This window comes from Macrosteles quadrilineatus, unplaced genomic scaffold (assembly GCF_028750875.1).
Source record: "Macrosteles quadrilineatus isolate MER2022 unplaced genomic scaffold, UCM_ALF_1.0 Scaffold_8__2_contigs__length_117827958, whole genome shotgun sequence".
In the NCBI taxonomy this organism is placed as follows: domain Eukaryota; kingdom Metazoa; phylum Arthropoda; class Insecta; order Hemiptera; family Cicadellidae; genus Macrosteles; species Macrosteles quadrilineatus.
Genome location: NW_026542601.1, coordinates 61,211,928 through 61,239,869, shown reverse-complemented (window position 1 = coordinate 61,239,869; position 27,942 = coordinate 61,211,928). Strand labels below are relative to the sequence as shown.

Here is a 27,942-nt window from a genome sequence, read left to right as displayed (position 1 = left end):
AACTAGGTTGCACTTGTTTACGTGAGGACTAAACAAACCGTTATTCAAATCCAGGATAGTGCAAAACTAAGCACAAACAATTGTGGCAAGAAGATAGTGTATGAGTTACCGTAATTTCTAATTTTTTTTTGTCTATTCAAGTAACATTTATTCAATATTATGTAGGTACACCAAAGTAATACTAGAGTAAAAAGTACTTAGTTCATGTCTACATCTGAGAAAGCAAACACAAGCCGATATGAAAATGGTAATATGGTAAGCTCTAAAACAAAGGTCCTCTCAGCCTTTTCCCTAACAGCACTGTAACCTTGAGTTTGAGGAGATGGTTCTAAAATAAATGTTTACTGAAAGTTTGACAAAATTCTAATCTTGACTCATACCTTTGCTCATACTGACATCTCTGCAATTAACATTCAAGTATTCTGGACAGTTTTACCATTTGGTAAGGAATTGAATATGTTGAATCTTTACTCCAGTTAAAAAGGAATAAAGCTTGACTCGTCACAGCACTAAATAACATGTTGTCACACTGTAAATTTGTCTAGGTGAAAAAACAACTACAAAATAACATTGTAGATAGTACTTTATTGACCCACTAAAATAAAACCGAAACAGCTAGCCTGCAAAGGGGGACAGTTTGAAAAAGTAAATACATTGGATGCAAAACTTTGGGTCATAATCTCACCATTCCTGGAGACAAAAGCTTTAAACCTTTTGTATAATTTGATGCAACACTAGACTGTCTCAAGAAGTAGCGAGATTGAGCTGTCTAAAAGGTGAATAGGACTAACACAGAGAATGAACACGTACTTACTATGTACGCAATAAGTTTATTGCTTGACTGCAGCTTGCGTAGTCATTAATAACACCTAAAACTGTCAAAGAACATTGTGGATTGACAAATTCACTTCTGAAAATACCTTCTAAAGGTTGACCAACATCTAAAGAGCTTTTAATAGCAATTTAAAGAGAAAGCAATTAAAATAAACTTAGATGATTGAATTTCACAGGGTTTAGAGTAGGTCTAAGTAATTTTATTCAGAATGTTTGCAATCCAACTCCTTCACATTATTTGTGAAAAGAATTCTCATCTCAGTTTTGTATGATCTCAGATTCCATTTCTTTGCAGACTTGTTCATCACCAAAACTATAAAAACTCTTTATATCAAAACATTTTTTTAACATAAAACAAATGAAAATATTTTTGACTGGGTTTTTATTTTTTGAATTGAATATTACTAAACAAAGAAAATCAGTTCATAAGGGCAAACACTAATTACTTACTCTCTTCAGTTGAATCAAAGAACAATTTATTAATTATTTGGGAAACAAAAACTTATACTTGCAACTTGTTCCTTCTAAGAAAATGGTTATATCATTATCTTCAAAAATGATCTGGTCATGCCACAAACACAAATTGTACAAGTTATTTGGTAACTTTATCCATAGTTAATATGCTAAAAAACGTTTAATATAATACTAACCCAAATTCAAACTACAATAAATTAAATCAATTATAAAGAGCACTTCTGATACACTTTATAACATTTAAGATAGATTGTGATCCAAGAATAATTAAAATCTTAAACTATGCATTAAAAATTCATCTTGTTAAAATAAGCTAATTTCAAATACAAAAAAATTCTTATGGACTCTATGTTATGGGATCAAATTAAACTCTTAATTCTACACTAAATTTATGTTGCATTATTTTAAGTACTCAATTTACACAGACGAATGGAAGTCTGTACCGTATTTACTATTGTCATGATCTGAAAAATTCTAGAAAATGGTAAACCAGCTGACTGACCACAGTTCATTGATAAAACAGCTGATTATTGAAATAACTGTTTAATAAGAAGCTAACTCGGCAAAGGAGCAGCTTGGAATGCAGTAAACTAAACTATTTTTAAGCTAGCGGTGAGTTAACGGTAGGAATGTATTTTAGAGAAAAAAAGCATAAATGCGAAAGCTTTCACAAAACACGATCTTTCCTGTACTCTAACAAAAATAATTAACAAGTTATAACATTTCAGCGTTTAATGAACAAAATTTCCTAACTGGTTGACCTTTATACATACGTACCAGCCACAGTTAGGATTTTTAGGAAAATTTAATTATTTTATTTAACATTGTACAGTTAGAGCTGTATTAAGATTTGTTAACAATATCTTATTATAGAACAATATACACATATACACGTATACAGGGAAAACATGGAAATGGCAAAAAAATAACTCTCGCAAAATACTCTTCTTAAACTTTACTTAAGCTAACTTTTTACAAACGACCCCATTAAATGATGCCTACTTCTTACCATGAAACAATTTAGAGAGAATTTATTGTGGAAGACAAATAAAACTGAAATAAAATACCTATACATCAATTAACAGTACGATTACGATGTGTAATTGAATATATATTATATTCAACATTTATGGAGTGTGAGCATACAAAAATTTAAGAGATACTATTGCTATAAAAATATATTAAATTATAAACAAAATACTATAGGTGTGTATATAGATAAGAGGCACAAACCTTAGTTGGCAGAAGAAAATGAGTTTCAAAGGAAACAGAATCTTTAAACAAATAATTAAAACAATAAAAAGAGAGGCAACAAGTTTAGAAATACAGGTAGTATAAAGAGAGAGGTTCAATATAGTGTGCTCTCAGCTTATGATTCATCTGATTATAATTCTGATTCAAAGCGTGTCAATGAGTCAGATAGGTGTGGTAATGAAGTCATTCTGACGTGTAATGTCCATTCTCACTTTCCAGTAGAAAGATGCAGAGCTGCCAATGAAAGAACTTATACAAATGTACAATAAAAGAACTTATACAAATGTATTATACTTTGATGGCACCAAACTTTACTAAATTTAAGCCATTTAACCTTTTTAATAGCAACAGCTGATAAAAGGTCACAAATGGATGGATAAAACTATATAGCACTGTCCAAATCAGTAAATCTAGATAATCAGTGATAGAATACAGTACAATAAATAATCAAATGATGCTGTATCTCTTTAGTGGCGCTTTCTATCAGCTGTTTTTGTTCCACACTTGGCGCACACTGAGGGAGCAAGTTCTATGCATTTCCTAATTTTAGACTGTAGCCAATAAGAATGTACAGTGGTGTAAACTATATGATTGCGTAAAACGCTTTGCTTGCTCAGTTTTTGCATAGTTTTTACAGAAAAAAAGAAGTAAAAAAATAATCTTTTCCACCCTGTCATAAAAATAAAATAACATAACTTTTGGTTGTGGAACAAAATAAAAAAATAAATTTAAAATTGTTACCGTAGTAAGTTTTAAAGTTTCTCAATGTGTTAAAGCTCCATAGAAATAATAAAATATATAAAAAAATGAAACCTAAGTTTAACAGAAACCAAACAAATTAAAAATAAATTATAATTTTAGGCCTTTCTGGCAGAATTGTTAATTAATACACTCCTAAAACAGACAGAAAGTAAATTAAAGACCAACACTCGAGACATCCAAATGGGATTGGTGTCCACAAACAAGCTGAGATTGAATTTTAAAAATCAACTTAAAAGAGTTCATTGAATATTCACAGTAAAAACTAGGCCTACACAGTCACTCAAAACATGCGGCTAAACCCTGAATTCACCTAACCTAACCCTTGTTTGATTCACAGTACACAACTATCGTAACACGACTATAATAAATACTTCTAACTCGTAACAGATGCTATGTACACTAATCTGAACTCTACGAAAACATTTAACGTTCGTTAATTACAGATTTACGCACCATTTAGGACCATTAACAATGGCTATGTACATGTTAAAGCTCCATTAATGGACTGTAAACATTTACGAATGTGCCATGTCTGACACAATATTTACAGCTGATAAAGAATTTAAATGTTTTACGAGAAAATTACATTGAAGAATTACCACATGATTTTAAGTCGTGTGTAACAGTTGAGAGGAAATTATTCCTAAAAGGTAAACAAACAAATATATTTTACTCAAAACAATATTGACTTATAAAATTATAAAACACATTCGCAATAGTATTTAACTAAAAACACCCAACCACTAATTTGAAATAAACATCTTACAAATATAGCAAAAAATATACATTTACAGCATTTCTGTAATACTGAAACACAAGTTTCGAAGACGGTAAAATATGTAAATGTGAAACTTTACAAGTTTTGTTATACCTACATGGGATGCTGAATGCCTTGCACCAGTTTAAATGAATATGACCAAATAAGAGAGGATTATTTGGCAAGGTACATACTTCAAAGAGAATTCTTCAACAAATAGTTTTACATTTATTAACAAAATTTCTAAATGAACTTAAAAGACAACTATATTGTGTACTACAATTCTATTGTAAGTAAACTTGCAGCTTCCATCTAAATTCCATTGCCGTTTCAAAGCGTTTAGCTGCCCCATATCATAAACTAAAAATACTTGTTTAAGTTGCAAATATGTAAGCGGTATGCAAGAAATTAGAAAGAAAATCATAGCAGTTTTAAAAATTAGGGACAAAACAGCAAACAATTAGTTTGTAGTTGTACATAATAAAATTTCATTTTCTCAAACCACAAAAAGTATGTTCCACAGAAGAGGTAGAGAGACCTTTTGCAGTACAGTTTTGGTTGCTTTTAACAGCCAGAATATAAAATATGTACCAAGCATATAACCTAACTTGCAATATTAAAGAGCCAAGTCTCATTGTATTCCCTACAAGAGCATGATAGTTGAACTATTTTTTAAATAAATGTTGAATTTTTACTTTACAGAGAACACAAGACATTCAAAGTACAAGGCTATCCGGTTTTGTGTCACAACTTGACATTTTACGACCCCAAAGCACTGGTCCAAAAGGGAAAAACAACATGTTAGTATTGAGTATCCAAGCATTTTCTGTATGACAAGCAAGGCTTGTAACCCATTCTTTAAATCAATCTCGTTAACCACTTCTCTAAATTGACCTGGCTGAGGCAAAACATATAACATCCCAATTACATCATTTTGCACAGTTTCACATTATGTTACATTACGAAGGAGGGAAGGAGAGTTTAGTCGGTGTCTGCCTTCATCCCCCGGACCTCGCCTTGCTTCCTCTGACGGTCCAACTCCTCCTTCGTCTTCTCCTCGAGTGCTCGGATGTCCTCCATTGTCAGCCCGTGCCAGCGGTCCATCCAGCAGAACAGTTGTCTGGAAACGTTCACATGATTAGTATTAACACACAACAATGAATTAAAAAGTAACCTTTTAACAAATTTCAAGTAAAACCTTAAATCTCTATTTCTGTTAGTATCTGTTATCTTAAAGCAATTATGATTGAATAAAACAAAACTCAAATTCGTAATTTTAAATTACCACTAATTAGTGCATCTTTTGAGGGTGGGTTTGCGGCATTGTGTTCTCCTAATAGAGGCATATAACTTAATGCAGGCCTACTACTCAACAAATGCTGTCATTTAAGATCTCCTTCCAACTCCTTGGGGACCTTCACCGGTATGATGGTAAATTTGATACTTGCTGCAAAAAGTGGTGTTTTAGGTGAAGTTTTAAGTGTAAAGCTGGAATGCATTATCTGCCTTGTTAAAAAAATTAAATGCCGTTTCCAGACATTTTGAGAGCCCAGTATAGACCAAGTTTTCCCATTTTTCAATATTTGTTGCTAAAACCCTGACGAGAGACACAAAAACGAACAGACCCTGGATCCATATGAACCAATGTTTGCCAACATTTTCATAAGTATGTAATATTCTAATACATCTAATTTCATTTTTAACATGAAAGAAAATAAGCAATAAAGCCAGGTTTGATTTTCTAAAACCAAATTTAAGACATTTTACGTTATTACTAAAAAACAGCAACACTCAACTCACCGATGGAAGACGGTGAACAACCTGCGTTCACTCTTCTGTATGAAGTTCTCCACTCTGGTCTGTAGGCCGAACCACTTGAACTCGCAAGTGACCAGCTTGTAGCAGGTCATGACCGGGTCCACAGCGTCCACCCAGCAGCCCGTTAGCGGACCTCGACCCGTCTTCTCTGACTTAAACTTGGTCGGGTCTTCACTCGGTTTGTAGTCCCCGCTCGACACCGGGTCATTGGCGATGTCGATCTTGACAACCTGAAAGTATTGTTTTAACCAATTCACAAAAAGGTTGGATAGAGAATTTACAAACTGAGGAGTTGGAAATCTGAAGCTAGAGATTTATTTTTCAAATAATTTGCATCTTTTGGTTAATTGTTGCAGGAAGTTTAAAAATAAATTAAAATTGAGTTAATTTACTGGCACAATAACTGAAAATGGTTTAAAAAACGTATGTAAACAAAGTTATTATAAGCTAAAGCAAGGTGTCCTAAAAAAATTAGTAGAGTCCCGCGAACTTGGCTCTCGATAACCCGGCATTCTGGTTAGCTCGGCCATCACCTGGCTCAGAAAATTAGTGACTTTTTGAGTCCGAGTTAATCATGGTAATCATGGACTCAAGCCAGCTTAAGTCAAATTATTCGCAACTGGTACTAAGGATTGTTTGTACTATATCTCTGATGACTTAATACTGACTTGTAATATAAATAAAAAAACTGTAAAAAAACTTAAAAACTGTATTGTTTATATTTATAACCCTAGTTCCCGATATCCCGGCATTTCATAAACTCAGCACCCTTCCAGTCCACATTACGCCGAGTTTGCGGGACTCTACTGTAGTAGCAACTAGCAAGAAAAAACTGGTTACATAATTTTTAAGTAAATCTTATATTATACTTTTAAAAGAGGAGTTTCTTAAATTAGTAGTAGTATTTCAGCGATTGGCACTCAATAAATTATCCAGTTGACTGTTGAATTAAATGTGACACATCCAAATCTTTACTAACTAATAGGCATAATTAGCCTTCTTTTCAAATTTCATCTTACTGATTCGCTAGAAACAAGTAAATGATGTGTTTAAAAAAATACCCTGTCTGCAGGAAAAAAAATATAAATTAGTGTAATAATTAAAAAAAATTCAAAACATTTACTGAAACACAATATTAGACGCTAAAGCAGTGTTTACACGAGGGCAGTAGGCAGACACTCTAGTGTATTCTAAGTAACTTGAGGCAAGTATCCTGCCCACTAACGGCTTTGTGGAAACACAGCTTTAGTTAGTATATTATTAAGTTTTTGCTTATGCCCAAAGTCTTGGCTATGGATACTAAACATTGTGGAAAACCTGTAGAAGTATAAAGATACTTTTCTTAATCTTATTGCCTAGATGTCACTCAACAAACCTCTCTAATTTTGAGCTTGTCGGCTGGTAGTTCATGGACATTTTCCTTATCACCTCTGTCCCCGATGTGATAGGACTCTATGACGATCATAAAGTTCTCCTTCATGTAGCCAGGGTTGGTAATGACCGTCTTGCAGTAAGGATAAGCGTTCCACGCCTCCTCGTGTATCTCCAGCGAGCCCTTGGGAGCGATCAACTTGATGAACCCAGGTACCTGCACAAACAACCAAAATAGCCAATTATTGAGGGGAAAATTAAAAAAATGTGAGTCAGAAATACAAGGTTGCGTGGTACCATACCGTTTACATACATTTTTAATATTATAGGCTAGCATTAGTCAATTATAGCTTCAGTAGTGGTAGGCTACTGATCTTGAAATATTTGTTGAGCCTCTCAACATTCACAGTTGTTTTATTTAAAAAATAATTAATTAAACCTTCAATCAAGCCACTAACCTTACTCTGAAGGTGGTATATCTTGTAGGTGTACTGCCCCTTGTTGTATTTGCCACCCAGGAGAGGGTAGTTGTCAAAGGGTTCATTCTTTAACACCTCTATTCCCTCTCCGCCTCCAGTCTCGTTCTTACTTGCCTCCGCTACAGAATACAACTGAGCGACCTGAGGATAACAGGTTTTTAAGAGATAACAAACAAAACACTTTTAGGTCTTAGAGACATACTGCCAATTACATGTAATACATGTTATTACGATTTTAAACATTTATGAAAGACACATTAATACAGAGTTCATTTTGAATTCAAAGTTACTAATCAGGTTCTTGGCATTCCAAAATCTAAATCGTGAAAAATATAGTTCTTTGAGTAACAAAACAAAGATTAATATCAGGCCTACTAACACTAGTCACAAGCCTACACTTAGGCTAAGGCCAACTCCCACAGCAGGGGCCCTATTTAATAAGAATCAAAAGGTTAACTAAAGCCAGGTTTTCTTGGGCAAGGAAGCGGAGCGCCGACTTCTCTTGTCTTAGGTAATTTAATAGTAGGTACTGTTTTCCTAGAAACGGAGTGAAACGCTATGTTAATCGCTTTTCAGCACCCCCCCCCCCTTTTCGGTATGTTTACCCCTCAGAAAAGGGTTTCTCAATAACTAATATTTATCGAGAAAGTTTAACATCAATACTGGAGTTTAAGATTCAATTATGCGGTTGATAGATGTGTGGCTTACAGTTTCTCAAAAGTTTCTCATCCCTATTGGCTTTACATATAGATAATGATGACACAATTTATCTCATCATATAATACAACTTTTTGTAAGAGATCAGTTGAATGACCCGAATACTTTTAAAAGTTTGAGATAGTCTATTCTATGTCTAACTAAACATTTGACATGTGTTTTGTGAGGTTGAGAGGTTATAAATATACGAGTATGTAAATTACCACAGTTCTAAAAGAATCAATTGGAGTTGTACCTGGTATTCCTCAACAGTAAGTGGTAACGTGACTCGAAATTCTTTGATCAACATTGCTACCAACTACGACGGACGACACAAAAGAGACGAACACTAACTGTGACTGGCTTGTCTGATGAATTTAATGCATCAGTTGATGCAAAGTCTTCAGTCAAAACTGTAACAAAAGTTCTCAGTAAGTACTATCCGATGATTATTTTGGTTACAAATAAATTAACTTAATAGGCTATCGATAGGGAAACAAATTGTTTTAGTGATGGGGCATTCCATTGCAACCCAAATGTATTCAAAATATTCGATAAAATAAGATCTCATTAGAGTATAAATTCTAAAATGCTCATTCAAATTTCTCTACTAACCCAGGTTTGAGTGACCTAAGACAACATTGTCCAAAAGCAAACGACTGAATTTTACTGTACATCACATCAATACGTAGTTTTGCAATATTACAAGTTATAAGTTTCCAAAACAATTTGTCCAAAATCTGCCTAGAAGTTAACAGGTCTAGAACAAATGTTGAACCTATTTTCTTGCAATCAATTTTGGTAGAGATTGTGAAACAATTTACTTAAACTTGTTATTTATAACAAAACTGTATAAATGACATAGACCTATCTACAACTATGAAATAACAGAAAATTTCCATAATCCAACTGTTAAATTTCAATATTTTCAATGGCAGATCCATCAACATTTAGACTAGGCCTTTGTTTCTCTCTTAATTTTCAAATCAATTTTTTAACCCATTGCAAAAGTTTATGCATAGTACACTTTGATTTCCTTAATGACTATTATCGATGCTATTAATAAAAATGTAAAACATGCAAAAGTTATTATTAGCTATAACTTCTATTATTATCATATTCAAAAATATTTCCGAATTTTTTGAAACTATATATAGGCCTACTTATTTATTTTAGTTCCAATAATACAATCTTTAGTCCCAGCTACACTTGATCGAGATTATTATTAGTTATTTTTACCTAATCCATTAACTAAAGGTAGGTATTAAAAGAATCACTATATAGTAATTGTATTAACCACAGACAATAAAAGATACAAGAATAAGAATGCAGTACCAACTTCAAACAACATTTGTCACGTGGTAAAATACACCTAATTGGACAGGCTCATCAACACTTTAGAACGGGTCTATTTGCGGCAAAATAAACTGGAAACAATAAACACCACTGATGTAAACAGTGCACTAAATCTGTAACATCTGCACAAAAAGAGCTTTTCAGCCAACACTTGGGTGTTAAAACTTGTGAGAAATTCATTTATACAAAGCCTCGGCTTATTTAGGAGTAATTTGGAATGAAAAAAACAACTAATAAAATAGCAAAACAGTAATGAGAAATTACTTAAATATATTTATATAAAATTATCTAACTACAGCATTTTGAATTGACTAGAGTCAAAAAGAATCACGTCCACACTGATTCTACATCCTTGTTATACTCAAAGGTGTTTGAATAAAAGTATTTGAACTCAGGGGAAGCTACAAATTAACTGAATTTGATTCTTTAAAGTATTCAAACCTCCCATCATTAGATTACATCATCAATAATATGATTTTTCCCAGCAAGGATTAGATGTTTTGGATTAATGTATGAAAAAATATCACTATTTTAGAAAATCAGTACGGTAAGTAATAGTAGGTATAGTAGGCTTAGGCATTCTTTGGGTCAAAAGTCTTATTCAATTTATAACCTATTATTAAGATAAGAAACATCTTATCTAAGTTGACATAAAACGGGAACTGTCAAAGTAGCTTTATCTTAATCTTTATTGAGTTAGTAGACACATCCAGTTCAAAATAACAAAGGTAAAAATAGAAAATATGATATGTACTGTATAAAAAAAATGGCTAATCAACATTACTTTAATATAAACTCAATTACATATAACTATTAGCTCTACAACAAACATTATCGATTGAAATGAAATATGGACTTTTTCGCGAATAATAATAACCATAACAATTTTTAGAATGACATTAAAAGTTAATGCTAAGATTTTTATTTATTATAATTTTTAAACTACTTTGAAACCATTTATAAGAGTTGGTAATTTAATTGTGTTTGTAATTGAATAGTCTACTAGCAGAATACCCGTCCTTCGTACGGGGTTGGCATATAAGTATAAAATTCTTATTGCAGTTATACTCATGATTTGTGTATACTCATGAGTTGTGCCATAATGTTCTACCACTATAAATAAATAATAAAAAAGTAAATTAACGAATATTCGCACAATATGAAATCATTATTCATAAATTAAGAACATAAACTTAACTGTAAACAATCCTAAATGACAATTGTAAATGGCATTGCCGTTGAAAATAAAAATAAAAATAAAATAAAATAATCCTACTTTAACAGTTCTCACTGCGCATCACAGCTTTTTGTTGCGGCTTGGTTCAATTTAGCTATGTTGTCATAAATTACAAAAAAAATGAATAGTGCTGCACCCTGTTGGTGAACCTTATAACTTTTAATAGTATTGAATATCATAGAACAACTTGTATAATTGAAACAGCTGACTAAATACTTTAATCCCTTTTAAATATGAATACTCAATAAGGTTAACATGGTAAACTCCAGATCCACTGGGGCAGAGCCCGAAAGGATTTTTGAGATAAGAATATGTCTATATGTTAATCGGGAATATGTGAGCTATCATCATACCAAATTTCAGCCCAATACGACCAGTAGTTAAAGCGTGATTGAACATCAAACAAACAAACAAATAAACAAACAAACACACACACAAACTTTCACATTTATAATATTAGTAAGATAAGATTGCAGTAGTTTAAAGTTACATCAATATAAAAAAATTGCACTTTTCTAATGTTTTTTTGATTTTAGAACACATATATTAAAATATCTTATTTAACCTTCTCAATGAATGTTTTGTATTGAATTAATATTAGTATGACATTTTATCATTGTGTAAATTTGAAACTTTGCAAATACAAATACTTACAGTAGGACTTTTAATGAATTCTAATTTTCAAAAGTCATTATGATGAGTTGGTTTATAAAATGTTAAAACCTACTTTTACACTATTCAAAATTATTAGATTACAAGAAGCGGGACCACGGTTTGTATGTGACATTCTATGGGCCCCGAGAGATATTGGTGCTCTTCTCCCCCCTTCCTTCTGGGGAATTTTTTTCTTTACAAACCTCCCCAAAAAACCTAAAACCGCTTCTGCTCTTGGGCCCAGGCCAACCAGGCCCATTTACTAAAGCGGGCCTGACAAGAAGCCTTTACCAGCTAATGTGTGAAGTACTTTAAGATCATAAACTAGTAAAATACAAAAAAAATTGTAAAATATAAACAATTTTATCTAAAATTTTTTCCTATAACTTCGATAAAACCTACTGCAAAACAACAACTTCTGTGCCCAATATGTAAATAACACAACCACAGAAAGTTAATCATCGACTGTTGATTTCTTAATCAGTGAAGGTCATTTTTATAATTGGTGTAGTTCCGGTTTCATAATTTTAATCTTTCGAGTATATATTCTACTGATATCAAACTTTCCTATAAATGTGAGCAAGTCTTTCGTACCAATTATTAACACACTTTTCATTTGATAAATTGTATACAGTAAGTAACAAATGATATAATTTAACACTAAGTAAATAAAGCAATGTAGTTATTAGTAATGTAAAATTATAATTGAGCGGAGCGAATCAAAGCTCTTTGGGATCAACTCCCAAAAAAAAAAAAAAAAAAAAAACTTCAAATGTTAAACTTGATGAAATAGTTGTAGTTGTATTATATCTATAAACATTTTATTTATTTATTGCTTTATTAAAAACCGTTAAATGTGATCGCTCCGCTCAACTAGCTTTCATTGCTATGAAAGCAATCCTAGTTTATACTAAAGCTTGAAAGTACCCCTAAAACGGTCTGACACAACATTGTACTTACTTTTGTACAAAGAACTATATACAGATTTATTGAACATTTAAATATATCGTTAATTTATTTGGTATCATAGAGGATTTAATATTTTCCAATGGAAGAAAACTTATCAATCATTCATTTAAGTGGAAATTAACAAGAGGCTGAAAACATAACTTGGCTGGTCTTCAATCTCAGTTTAAAATCGATGAAGACAAAATCAAGCATTGTGAAACAGCTGAATATCCCTTGTCCTTGAATGGGTCTGAATCATAAAAACAGCTGACCTAGGCCATGACAGGTGTTTATTTTTAATCTACAAGGCACTTTCTCTAATGTGAGGGAAATGTTGTAATTTGTTTTCAAGATATTAGATAGAATAAGGAGATTACTTTGTGGAAAACACAAACTGATATGATTTAATAGTGGGTTTATTGAATTAACTCTTAACAATGACTCATGATACAACATTATTTTATTTTTTACACCTCATTCCAGTAATATAAGTAATCTAAACTAAATTCTCAAATATTATATTGTATCCTTATTTTTAGGGTTTTCAACGATACCTGTTGTAGGTTACAGATTATTATAACTCTAATACAAAATCAATATAGGTCTAATTTAAGACTAACAACATTATTTTCAGAATTTAAGATATTGAAAATGTCTCTTATAAACTTACGTTAATACAAAATAAGTTGTAGAACAATAGGATGGTTAAAATAATATTACAATGGATTATTCGTAGAATTATTTAAAACTAATTAATACTTTTAAACAGGAGCATCTACTTTATAAACAACAAATTAATATCAAGCTTCAATTAAATGTATTTTACTCAATATCAGAGCCAAAAAGTTTTTGAATCTTGAACTCTATTCCTTTTGTTTAATTTCATTTAAAAGTTTCAATGTTTCTTGGAAAGTCCTTTTCAAATTATTTTGTTCCTTTGATCAACTTCATAATTTCAAATAACGATTCACTGCCATCTTAAATGATTTAAATGAAAGTGTTCACATCATATCATAAAAATGTTAAAACTTATTTAATATTTTTTCTGTTGCAGATTTATTATTATTTGATACAAAATCTTAATTACATGTGAATTAAAGGTTATTTTACATACTTATTTAGTTGTATTTATTATTTTGCTAGTTTATTTAAATGGTTACCTTATTGAAAAGTATATTTTAGACTATTTTTCCTTTCTCCCCCTATACATAGTAGGCTATATGGAGAAAGTATTGTTTTCGTAAAAATTTTCGAGTTAAGAGTTTTGAGTGGATATATCCGATTTGGTTTTCGAAGTAATGTCGGTGTGTGTGTCTGTATGTGACAGATGTGTACAGAGCTACAGGACCACACCTGTAGTCCGATTTTGATGAAATTTGGTGTGTAGGTACTTGTTAGAAGTACTCTATGTATACTCTCAACTGCCTGCCATTTGAGGATAAAATCATATGTTTTATTAATTGTTATGATCTATTTACTTACCTGTTTACTTTTTATCATTTTTGTTCTCAACCATGTTAATAAACCATCAATTATTTTTCATCCCTTTTATTTAGTAAAATCTAATCAATCATACTATCTATCATTAACAGTACTAATCCATGGTATCTCCAGTTTTTTTTAAATTTTTTGGAAATTATGAATTTTAAGGGGGATTTCCCCATAAAAGCCCATAGAAGGAATAATAAGATTTTCTAAAAAATTGGCCTGAACAATTCTTATAAAAACTTTGCAGTATGTTATAGTCCTTTAGATTCTGAACAAAATGGTACAATTCCCATTTCCGTAAAAATTACGGTTCAAAAGTTATTGTAACTTATGCTATTTTCCCATAAAGAATCTCATACAATACAATTACAAAAAATTGGATTTTGGAAAAAACCTGGTTTTGATTCAAATTAATGTGTTATGGTCCTTAAAATTCTAAACCAAATAATGCAACTCTCACCTCACCGCTTACCCATAAAAAAGGTTGTTGACAAGCTTATGGGAGATAGTATGTGTCAGATTGCTGATACCGTTTATTTACCTATATAGTCTAATTGGAAAATTAAGAACAACAAAATGTGTCATCAGGATTTTAATACCAGTATGGTATCGTCTATATTATCCTATAAAAAAATTAATATAGATTGCTTGTTTGTAGTTTGCATTAAAATGTTCAATGAGACTCTAGAGATTTGCTTAGTACACACGTTTGCTGCATCCGGGGCATTTTGTTTTAGATTCTAAATCCAACAATATTTTGAAAATGGAAAAAATCTGTTATTTGGAAATACTGAGTAATTCTCTAAAAAAAGGCATATTAAATTTAAATTATATATCAGCCAAGAACTTTCCTGTTACCTTGATTTATAAAACTCACTCTTAAAAAAATATTTATTTGCTTAAAATGTTGTATTCACTCTGAAACTAACTAATAGTTTAAAATAGACGTGTAATAGACTTCCAATTTCTTAGATGTAAAAATTATCTTGAAAAATCAAAGACATTTAAAGAAATAAAAAATATTGTTAACTTTTAAGCCCGGTTTACACAATCTGTTCCTGACCGCCCGATACCGTTCCTGGTCACCGGCTAAATTGTGACCAAGAGGATGGGTTTACACGATCGGATATCAGGGTGTACGTCGATCGGGCCCGATTTACAAAAGAGTGTGATAAAATGTGATTGACAAGAGTATATGTCACAAGGCCCAGTCATCCATAAACTATCTGCAATTGAAAAGATTGCACAAAGCAAAACCATGCACATTATTTTACAGTTTCTTGGGGCACCAAAAACATATTACGTTAAACATTCTAAATATTTTCTAAGGGATGAAGTACCAATTCCTAAAAAATAAACTTGGAATTGGTAAAGTCTTTGATAATTATATATTCTAAATACAGAATGCAAACTGTTAATTTTTGTAAAATAATTTTACTTGAGATCTAGTAGGTACTAGTACATTTTAAGAATTTTAAGTGAATTATTTCTTCTAACTGAAACAACATTCTGCACAACTGTAACAAAACCAATTGTTGGCAGACATAATTGAATAGTGGCAGAAGCATAAGTAGTCTAATCAAAAAAGTGTACAGTAGATACTAGCAGCCGGTGTCACTTCGTGACTTCAAAATCAGTGATATATTCAAATTAATTTATAATTTTCTATTGCTCTGAGACATAGATGATTGATGAGATAGACGATTATTTCTCATCATATCCCTATTATTTTCATTGCGTGTCCAATCTCTTTGAGGCACCTTAGAAGAATTGCAAATACTGATGAAACAATACCATGAAAACACAAAATCTAATGCAAGTAATTTTCTTCCTTACATTTTATACAAATAACATTACAATATTTTACTTGAATTCACTAAAACATCACCAACTGTAACGATAAGCCAATTTTCGTGTGAAAAAATTGTATCATGACAATCTGTTTTGATGTAACTAAAATGTAAACTTGAAAAAGTTCAGATGATTGACAACAGAATTCAGCACAATCTCTGAAATTTTAAAAGCTGAAAGGGCTTTCACGGGATATCATCCAAACCCACAAAAGGCACATCTAGAAGATAAGAGCTTTAAATGCCTATACAAATTTATATTTAGGGGTCAATTTGCTGGATACAAAAAACCAACGAATTCTTTTAATAATATAGATATGAAATACATTGTTCTGGCAGTAATGTATACCTTACCCATGTTTTAATAGGGAAAGGAGTTCATTACAACCAATTAGTTAATTTATAAAAATAAATAAAAAGGCAATCTAATAATTCTGAAAAACTAGAACTAGCCATGGCCATTAAGTGTAGCATTTCAAATTTCCTTACAACGCACCCAAGGAAAAATGAAACCCCCATTTTAGTTTACAATCTCCTGATCTAGGGCTAATAGTCTTGATTTGTCCATTTCATTATTGGATAAAAGATAAGATGACAAGAAAATGAAATGCCCAGATGATGTTTATAAAACTATTTTTTGTTAGTTATTTTGATTCAGATCTTGAAATGAACTATACATTGTGATTAACATAAGCAAATTAATTGACCAAATCACCAAATACATGTTAGATTGACTTTAAAAAAATCACTTTCCAAGATCCAACTTGGCACCTCGAGATGAAAATCATTGGTATCTTTAATTCTAATTAACAACTCATGACTTCTGAATGGAGTTGGTACAACCATTGAGTACAAACGAACCATTAAATCCCTGTTTTCCCTAATTAGCTGTTGTAACGACTTCAATAACGATGTAAAGGTCATTTCGGTAATTAGTTGCTGGGAAGAATCCAAGCACTTATAATCATGATGTCTCCATTTGACCAATGCACATTTTATAAACAAAACTACCAGATAAGAGATTAAACAAAAAGAAAATAATATATATTTTAGAAGTTATCACCAAAAAACCACTTTTAAAATTATCAATAAGAAAAATTGACAAAATAATAACAAAAATTATCAAGGACGCCATAAGATCTTTTGTTGTAGGTAAACATTGAATTCAATTCTTTGTTTTCAATGCCAAGCAAAATCCAACTGGCTTTGTACTATTAAAGTTTTATTTGTATAGCCTACTAAAATTTGAATTGGACTTTTGTGTTTTATTCTGTTTAATAAGAATGAAAAATATTGAAATTTATCTGGTGAATATTTGTGTAACATTATATACCATGGAGCTTTAAGAAAACTTAATTTACCGTATTCAACCGTTATATTTAGTTACAACTGTTCCTCTCAGTCAAGGAGTAACGTTATATTGTATTTATTATTGGGTTTTTAACGAGTAACATAAATTCCTCGTAGAAGTATTCTTCCACAAATGTAGCACTAAGTAAAAATCCAATACTGTAGGCTTGCTAAGTAAAATAATTTGAAAGTAACTCTTACTTAATACTACGACCTAATTCAATCAGAAAACTACAATTCAGTAATCCCGACTGTGCGATTTTCAGTTTCTCACCCTTATTGCGTACAATCAAGTTTTTGCAAAAAATATTTTTCCGACCAAAGAATTTAAAGTTGATTTACTATAGAAAAATAGTTAAATCCTATCATATTGTTTAGTAATCAAATACTAGGTAGCTGTTTTGTAGCAGCATAATTTATAAGAGAATAAATTTAGGTATAGATATAAAAACTGTTACCATTTAGCCCTGTCTGCTTTTATGCTCAAATATAAAGAATCACCGACTACTTTCTGTAGAATTAAAAACTGTTTTCTTTGAAGGCCAGGCTGAACAGTTTGGCTCAAGGTCATGAAAATTAAAAGTCATACACCATCATTGGGTGACAGGAGACAAACTACATATCATAGGAGAAAATATTAAATTTAATGGTGAAATTTTAAAGTGAATTAATACAACTGCTTTGTAGTGTAAATTTGTAAAAAGATTAGTATTTTTTTGTCAATATTTTAAACAAAATTTCAGTCCTGTTGCTTATTTTTGCTAAGGCTGAACAGAAAATCGATTGATGTAAATTGAGTTGGTTGTAAGTAGGCTTATAGAAAAACAAGTTTTCACATCTATGAAAAAAATATTATTTTGTTTGTTAATCAAACATTCAACTTAAATGTTGAATGGACCTTAGGCCCGGTTCACACGAGCGACTTATCTAGCTGACTAGGCTGTGACTAGGTAAGCCCGACTGGATAGCGGACCACAGGATCAAATGGAGCCGTTCACACGAGCATAGGGCGACGACTAGCAAACCGTGTTCGAGCTTGGTGTCCCAAACCATAGTCAGGCCCCGCTTCCCAGTCACCCGCTCTAGCTGCGTAGCAGTACACATAGCCTTATGGGAGCGTTTACACGAGCGATCAGTCGTCGCGCTGCAACTCGCATTCTTCCCTTTGTTCTCATTGTGCGCCAGTGATGGATCCGAGTGGCATTGATATTGATATTTTTATCGAATCAGTGAAGCCCTGATCTTTGGAACACTTCTCTTTCGGAATATCACGATAAAGTATAAATAAAACAATAAGAATAATGAAAATGATCATGATGGCATAATGATAAAAAATAATCTTTTAGTTTCAATTATTATTTTGTTTGGTTTCCGTCATTGTAAAATTGCGTTATTGATTGAAAGAAAATTAGCAACGTTCTGAATGACATAAAACTTTTTTGGTAACTGTATTACAAGTCCAAAAAATTTAATAAACAAAATATAAATTTGTAACCGACTAAGAGGTTTATAAAATAATTATATATTGGCCCTATATACTCTAAACAATGATGTTTGTTAAACCAAACTTTATAATAGTTTAAATGATAGTTTGTTAGGTGAATTTCATTATTCTAATGCAAATTTAGTTTTGAAAAACTTTTATAATTTTGTTTAAAACATCGTTATTGTCCAAAACATCAATGTACGAAAAGATTCACTTACCATTTACGCAAAAACATCAAATATTTCCAGAAATACATCAACGTATCAAAAAAATTTATGTATAAAAAAAATCAATGTATCGAAAACATTGATTTATCGAAAACATCGTTTATCGATGCACATTCATTTATGTCACACCTGCGACCTAGTCCGTGGACATGTCGCTCGTGTGAACCGGTGTATCCTGTGGTCCGCTACCCAGCCGGGCTTACGTAGTCACAGCCTAGTCAGCTAGATAAGTCGCTCGTGTGAACCGGGCCTTATGGACTTAAAATACACTAGCACATTTACTACATGGGCCTTTCTCTTAGTATCTCATCATCCCAATAAGTTACCTTTTATCATAGGATGTAAAGGTGCATGTATTGTATGTATTGTATTGTGAGAGGGTTGGACTCGTGGTCCAAGCACTTCAACCGAAGCTTATTGTGCATCCCACTTGCTGCTAACTGGGTATGCCTATCCCCGTGTCTTTGACTAGGAGTAGGAGCTTTTGCCCAATGTTAGCGTCTGGCTCATCACCTGGCTGCTTTAGATCAAACAGAGCCCTTCTCCTAGCCCCAAGTCCATTGCAATCCAAAATAATGTGTTTTCAGTCTCATCGGACTCGACTGGTTGCAAAGTCAACACTCCTGATTGTCATTGACAATTCGTAGAGTGTGGAGGTGTTCCCTGAAATGGCCAAGTACCAAGTTTATCCTGGTTCAGTGATAAGAGCAAGTACCTGCTTGACCTGCCCTCTCCCCAGCTTTGTCAGCCTGCTAGCTAGGTTCTGAGAACAATTTCTTGCCAAGTGATTGTCCACGATAATTACGCCAAAGCTCTAGGTGTTGTCCCCTGGACCATATGTTGATTGCATGTTTAGCGGTAGCTTTGCTGATACCACAGAATGGCTCCGGTCCAAAGAATGGCATGCTCGCACCTTTTTTTGCCAGTTTATCTGCACTTTAAGCTTTAAGAGCAACCTGACAATTAGACAAAATCACTATCATTTTGTCTTGGTAGCATCTGGCTAGTCCTAGGTTGGCACAAGCCAAGATACCATAGATTTCTGCCTGGAAGATGGTACAGTATCGTCCCAGACTGGCAGAAAGTTATTTTCTAGGCGATCGACTGTACACTCCAAAGCCAGATTTTGCATCGATTAGGGAGCCGTCTGTGTACCGGACATAGCTCTCTGTTTCTTGTGGAATGCCTTCTTGGTATTTCCAACCATCCCTGGAGCGGAATTCAACAGTGAAGGGTTTTGTGAAAACTGCTTCTGTGCTTAGGAATTCTGAGGTCATGTCAAGCACAGGACATGCAGCCACAGTTTTGGCAATGGCACAGTGGCCTGCCCCTGACAGGCCCTCCCTGCACAGATGTGCAACCTTCAAACGGTAAGCTGCCTTGAGGGCTTCAGCTTTGAAAAAGATGTCCAGAGGTAGCATCCCAAGAGCGACATCTAGAGTAGCTGATGGACCTGAAGGCACCAATGGCTTTTAGCGTACCAAGCCTTTGCAGGCTTTCTACTTTGGCTATGACAGTTACCTGATTCACCTTTGTCCACAAGATTAGCGAACCATAGGTAATTTGAGGCCTAACCACAGCCACTTATAGCCAGAGTGCTATGTGGGGTTTAATTCCCCAAGTTGTTCCTGCAAATCTCCTGACGTCATGATCGTCCATTGCATAGCATTGATCAAGTGGTTGTTCCACGTCAGATTTGAGTCAAGTGCCAATCCTAAATACTTGACTGTACTCCCAGCTGAGTAGTGCAAATTTTCAGCCTGGAAAGAGAGTCTAAGTTTTTTTTTTCTGGTGAAAGGGACTACGACTGTCTGACTAAGGATGGGGGGGGGGGGATATATATGTTGAGTCCCTCTCCGAGACACCATGCTTTAACATATTGCAGGTTACAAAGTTTGTGAATTTTCCTTGTACCATGAGGACTACCTCATCTGCGTAGGTAGCCCTGGACAATGATTCTCTTGCTGGTGAGTTCACATAAAAGATAGTCCACCACAAGAATCCACAGTAAGGGTGAAAGTACACCGCCCTGTGGACATCCTTTTGTGGGTGCGATCACAATTTTTGCGTCTTGAGTAAAGCATATTCAAATCAAATCAAATCAAATATGCTTTATTCATAAAGTACAGTGTTGTACATTGAATGGTGTCAACTAAATCTATCTTAAATTAATAATTTACAGATTTGCATATCTTGGATCATTATCTAAATCAAAAACCAAGAACCAGGAAATGGAAATAATCAAAACTGAATCAATTATGTACTAACGCTAAGAGGGGAGGTGGAAAAATACTCTTCCAGGGAATAGAATGCTTTCTCTACTAAATATAGTTTTAGCTTTCTCATGAAATTCTTCCTGCTTTGTTCATTTCTGATTTCATTAGGAAGATGCTTAAAAAATTTTAATCCTATTCTCCTATTCTCCTACTCTATTCTCCTATTCTCTGTCCATCTGCACAAAGATGCATGGACAGTTCCTTATTTAAATAATTACTTTCTTTTCACTATCATTAACTACTGTAATACACATTTGTTCAAGAGGTTTAACAAAAAAACTTGTTTAAAATACTTGTAATAGCTTCCACTAGGACACCTCCACGGATAGGGTTTTGAATAAAACTGACCAAACCTAAATAAAATAATCACCACAAAAAGTTAGCTAAGGTAACTACAGACTTGGAACACGCCCAATATTTTCTACAAATGTTCCTGTAATTTTTATCTTAATTAGTCTATAATCAAGTTCAGTTACACAGACAACTAGGCCGAGTTAGACAATGTTTGTTTATCAGTAGAGGTCGTGGGTAGTCAAGGGCTCGACCTAATGATTGTAGCACTAGGAGATAAACACACTTGAGGTTAACTGGACTCGGCTGATAAAGACAGTAAATAAACAAACTTATAACGTAGGGTCTACAACTCTTTGATCTCGTGTTGTACTAATGATCACTCATGATCTTTAGTAAACGGTTGACATGAAATTGGTTGCTCTGTATTAGTAGAAGTGATCAAGATTAATAAATAAAGTAATAAAAATAACTTAGCGTCAGACTGAGGAAATAACCAATTCAATAGTTTCTTTTTACAATAGCATTAATCAATGAAATATAATTCACCGCTTACTAATTATTCAAATATGTTCCATATTATTTTTTTTCTTTTTCATAATATTCTAATAGCAGAACCAAAACACTTTAATATAATAAGTTATAGTACAATTTTGACATGGAAAAATAATAAAAAATTTGCTATTTAAATTAATAAAAATGTTTCATATAATTACTGTATTTGAATAGTCTATTATAAACACCTTTTGTAGGGGGCAATAGTTAATTTTGCATTGTTTTCTCTTTTCTTATTAACAGAGTAATTTAAAAAAATTGTAGAATCGGATCTTAGAGATTATAGAGTTCATTTGATGTATTTTTAGCAATATTTAAAAAAGGATCTAGTAATAAGTTGAATCCGAATCACGATTTCGTAGGCCTACTTAAAGCAAAATGGAATGAAAAGCTGATGAGGAAGTTTCTTACACATACATATATAAAGTGGTCTATATAGACTAAATTAATAGTTGGAATATTAGAGAAAGTAAATTCAAGAAATTTATTTCACAAGAGTAGTGTTTATTTCCAGCCTGTACAACATAAAGCTAATTAGGCTTAACAAGAGTTCTTGAGTTGTAGTGTCCGAGATAGCGAGGGGACAACGGAATTCCGGCCACTTCATATAACAGTTGTTTTACTATTTTAATGAATTTTCTATTGGAAAAACTATTACTGCGCTTCATGGTAAGGCAGTGTCAGTGTACTTTAAGTGAATTCTATCTAACCACAAACAATTTGTATACATGTAAGTAGTTACTAGTATGTTATTAGGCTACATGGAAATTTTTTGTAGGCTATCTCTCAATCTTTTAACAAAGGTAAAAACAATTGTTGTGGATCTCTTCATACCAAAATGGTCTTTAAATGTTCAAAATGCTGTAGCCTTTGATTAGTAAAAAAAAAAACGTTTTCCAAAACTGTATCACCCCTTTTATCAGGTTTGTCCTGTGTTATAAATTAATAGGGGTGAATCCACCTGTGACTTTGTTTTGAGTGAGTAAAAAGACTACAGAGCTGATCCCACTAAAGATCTAAACCCAGTATATACAAGTTCTTAACCCCTTACAATCGGCCTTGAAGCCATCAAACAATAATTTGAACAATAATTCTCTACTTTGAGTCATATAAAATGTTGAGACTTCAGCCTGAATTATGTTGCTTTGGTAGCCTAAGTATTGATTTTAAAATCTTGGTTTTATATAGGCCTAATAGGTAATTAATTTGTTCATAAAATATTGTACATTACCCCCCACGATCATGATCAAATCATGAGCATCTGCTGTGATTGCAGCTAAATCGTGACATCATCAGTGGTCACAGCAAAATTGTGAAGATATTCAACAGTGACAGGGACACATCCATCGTCTCCCGCCTTTGCAAGCCATTATATAAACATCTTGCACAGTCATGGAAATATCATCATTGTCTCCCGCAATCGCGACGATATCACGAACAATTCCTTCGTTTGGGGAAACGTCATTATCGTCTCTAATAATTACGACAAAATAAAGATTTTTCAATCACACAAACTTCGTAGATGCTTTTGATTCCGAGTGTGTGCTGCAGCTTATTTTAAACTCCTCTGATCTTTTTACAAGCCTCTTATTCATTCTGCAACAATTTTGCACTGTTGTCTGGTGTTCTGCTTTAGGAACTTCAACCTACAATTGGTTGGCCTAGGGCAATATTTAATCAACTTATCATTCACAAAAATTTCAGGTTTTATTTGTCTCAATAGCCAAACATTTTGATAGTGGTGTTGTGCCTGGTTTTCACCCAAATGTTGGTAACAGATAATCTTTGTGGTGGAGAATAGGTTTGAAATTTGTCTCAATAGTCAAGCATTTTGTCTCAATAGCCAAACATTTTGGTAGTGATGTTGTCCCCTAGTCTTCACCCAAATGTTAGTAGCCACAGATCATCTTGTGGCGGGGAATATGTTTGAAGTAAAAGTTCCTCACTGATGTTTGTAACTGACCATTGCTACAATTCTTGCAACAATGTTTGAATTTTTCAGATGTCTTTATGGTCTGGATCCGTGTAGGCCTACCTCGTAGAAAAGCTTGGACTCTGAAATCAGGTGTGGACTCTTCATACCACAAAATAATCTGGACTTGTAAACCACATAAGAGGTTTTCACAAAGCTCAGACTCTAACATTATAGCTTTAGGTAGATTCAAAACTTAAGATAACCTGCAATAGTGAGCCTTGAAGAATGCAACAGCTAACTTTATGTAGGTTCTATCGTAGGTTGTTTTTTTTTTTAAGAGGTACTTACTAACTTACTTGCTCCTTCTTCATCTTTTACCCAAAAAAGGGATAGATTGCGTCTCGAAAAAAAAAAATTTCTTTTACACGCACAAAAGAAAAATCAGTCCACAACGAGTAAAACCGTTTAGATATAAAAAATTAATATATATATATATACACAAGTTAAAAATGACTTCCAGGTTTGATGGAAAAGATGGCTACCGCATGTTTGATATTTCCTTATCATTCATGAACTCAAAGATGCTGTAGTAGGCTCTCTCTTTAATTAGCGACATTAGCTTGTCCTTGAGATAACCCCTTTTCCAGCCCCTAATGGCCATTGGCAGTTTGTTAAAGAACTTAAGCCCCTGAATTTGGTATGTAACAGCTGTCTTGGAGAGCCTAACGCGGGGAACATCCAGCATGTTTCTCTGCCTGGTGTTGTAGGGATGGACCATGGCACGGGACGTAAGGTCTCTATGTTTATCCCAAACATGAAGAAGGCACAGGAGAATGTAATGACCGAAGATAGTAGGTATTCCTAGTCTCACAAAAAGGGGCCTACTATGAGCCCGTCTGTCACTAAAGGTGATGATTCTTAAGGCCCTTTTCTGAATCTTGAGAATCTCCACTGTGCTTAGCTTAGGCTTACCTTTTTTGGTATCGAAATTTGACAGAATAAGTTAACTTACTCTCCACGTATAAGTATTTTTTTTTGTTTCCACAAATTTCACAATTTTGATTAATAGGTAGGTAGGCCGAAGTTTAAAGTTTTATTCGGCGTACCGTAAGTCATTTCTTTGACTTAAAAATTAAATTAAAGAAAAAAAAACACATTACTAAACTGAACCCATTTTTACAGTTAAATATTTAAAATTCACAAGATTAGAATCATGTTTTAATTCCATTTTTATTTAGCCTACAAGGGTAATTTCCTGTTAAAGTGAACATTCATTATCGATGATTTCTTTTCGATATATCGATAAGTATTTTATTTTTCTATCCGATATATTGATAATAACAAATTGAGACATCATATCAGCTGACAACTACAATAAGGATACAGTAAATAAATATTGTTCAGTATCAACAAACAATTAAAAAAATATGTTAGGCCTATATTGAAATGAAACTGTTCTAAACTAACCTAACCAACCAAACATGCTTTAACATTTTAAAATTCCATTTGATAACCTATTCCCCACATGCTTTTTCAAAAGGAATTTTGAAACGGTAACTTAGCCTACAGCAAGTTTGGTTAGTTATGTTAGGTTAATTTAGAATAGTTTCATTTCCTAATCCAATATAGGCTATTATTTTTTGCCTAAACAAGGTCCTTTTTGCCGATGACTCAACCTTGGTAAACAGAGGATTAAGGGTTGAAGACGTTCTGTCAGATTCCAATGAAACCTTCACCTCTGCTAAAAACTGGTTTCAGAGCAATAAGTTAAAACTAAACGAAGATAAGACTCAAAGAATATTATTGTCTCTAAAAAGAGAAATTCCAGCGGGGAACGATGAACCAGTCAAGATTCTAGGCTTCTGGCTAGATAACAGGCTTGATTGGAACTTTCATGTGGCCAAGGTCTGTTCAAAATTATCAAGAGTAATTTGCCTTCTAAGGAAATTGACAAAGGCGTTAACTGTGGATCACCTTCTAGGAATTTATCATGCCTTGTTCCACAGTCATGTGAACTATGGTCTTCTGTTGTGGGGACACTCGGCTGCCTGCAGTGATGCTCTTATTCTGCAGAAGAAGGCGCTAAGAGTTATGGCATCAGCTCAGGACCTTGAACACTGTAAACCTCTTTTTAAAGAATTTAGAATCCTCACAGTATATAACCAGTATATTTTCAACTCTCTCAACTACATCAAACAGAATATGAATCTTTTTAATGACAGAACTACCATACACCTCAACATCGAACTCGTAAAGCTCCAAATCTGGAAGTCTAAAGATGCAGTCTGAGCAAAACACAAAAATCCTTTCCAATTGCAGCCATAAAACTATTCAACAGCCTCCCAGCCGACGTGAAAAGCCTCACAACCTCAAATTTCAAGAACCACATCAAACATGAACTTTTAGAATGGCCAGTATACAACCTGAACGATGCAGAAGGAATCCCACTATTCAAGGGAAAGAAATAGCCGAAAGGCATTTGACGCAGTCAATCCCACAAGCTGGGTCAAAGACGAAGACATCAAGTATCAAGTAAGTTAGTTCTTAATTTGTAATTTAAATGCGTTTGAAGATATTAAAACTGAAGGAATACGGATCGTGAAGTAAAAAAAAAATATCGGTACCGGTATATCGTAAAGAAATCATTGATAATAATGAATGTTCCCTATAACAGGAAAGTACCGTACCCTTAGGAAGACTGCACTTTAGTTTACGTCCTACATTTACTCACATACTGCAGTTTGGTTTTCAAGGTTAGGTTTTGTACAGTTCCATTTTATAATCAGCTGGTAGTTAATGTATAGCTTAATAGTAAATGTAGGACGTAAACTAAAATGCAACCAAAGGGAAATAAACAAATTTAAAATTTGGTAAAACATGAAATAAAAAACCTAGGCCTACTGTAAAACCCAACAGTTTACTGAATTGATAGCCTATAAGGCCCATAGCCGACCCAGTGCTAGCTTAACCTGGTCCAAAATAATGTCTAGATCGACTAATCGACTGTAACTTAACTTATTGACTTGAGTTAACCGCTTAGCGTTTAAGCCAGTAAGGTTTAACTCAACTTAAGTAAATCATCAAAATTATAATGTTGTCAAAATTAGAATCCTGTATAAGTTAAGTACATTTTATGGAAACATCACTGCCGTAGCTGTGAAAGGATTGTATAGAATGCTCAAAACATTTTAAGATTTTTTAATAATTTGTTTAAGGCTTGGGACTATTTTGAAGTTAAAAATTTACTTAATTGAAAATACAGTATAACTGAATTCAGTCTTGGCTTTAATTTTAACCTATTTAAATTAACTTTTTTTAGGCTATGTCCTATAAAGTGGCTCATAAAACGTAACTTTTATTCTAAGCTAACATAAAATTGAATAACAAAATGTTTGAAACGGGTTTTAGTTATAAGAAATAGCCTGTAAGCACATTTTAAATTTCCATAATGAATAATGCAGTGTCATTTAAACATCTCAAGTCAGCAGTTTTGAAATGATCTCTTACACTATCAATAGGACTAATTATCGAAGCCTATTATACCTATATCTCTCCTTAAAAATAGTGTAAATTAATCACAAACATCTCAAAGAATCTAGATCAATAGCAAGATGAAATTAAAACATAGCTTCTTCGGCCTTATAACAAGGCTAACCTCTACATCAGTTAACCTTGTAACCAATATAAAATTAATGAATAAACTCACCTATTTACAGAAGACAGTCTTTGGTATGAATCTAAACTAAATCACTGTTCATTAAATGAATAAAATTACAACTATTTAAAGCTAAGCCCGGTTTAATACCGAATTTGAGTGGTATTACTCCCACTGCACACCACAGCAGCAGAAGAGAAAATCTAAGA

The 27,942-nt window shown here is 33.0% G+C and overlaps 1 protein-coding gene across 1 annotated transcript; it reads right to left on the bottom strand.

Annotated features, from left to right (window-relative positions):
- Positions 1-565: 565 nt before the first annotated feature.
- On the bottom strand, positions 566-27,942 carry LOC128999780 (phosphatidylinositol transfer protein alpha isoform-like). Its single transcript, XM_054426453.1, has 6 exons — positions 27,785-27,942; positions 8,702-8,858; positions 7,729-7,890; positions 7,275-7,487; positions 5,882-6,129; positions 566-5,201 (listed from the first exon to the last, which is right to left on the bottom strand). The coding sequence occupies exons 2-6, from the start codon at positions 8,753-8,755 to the stop codon at positions 5,063-5,065; spliced, it is 816 nt and encodes a 271-aa protein (XP_054282428.1). The 5' UTR covers positions 8,756-8,858; positions 27,785-27,942; the 3' UTR covers positions 566-5,062.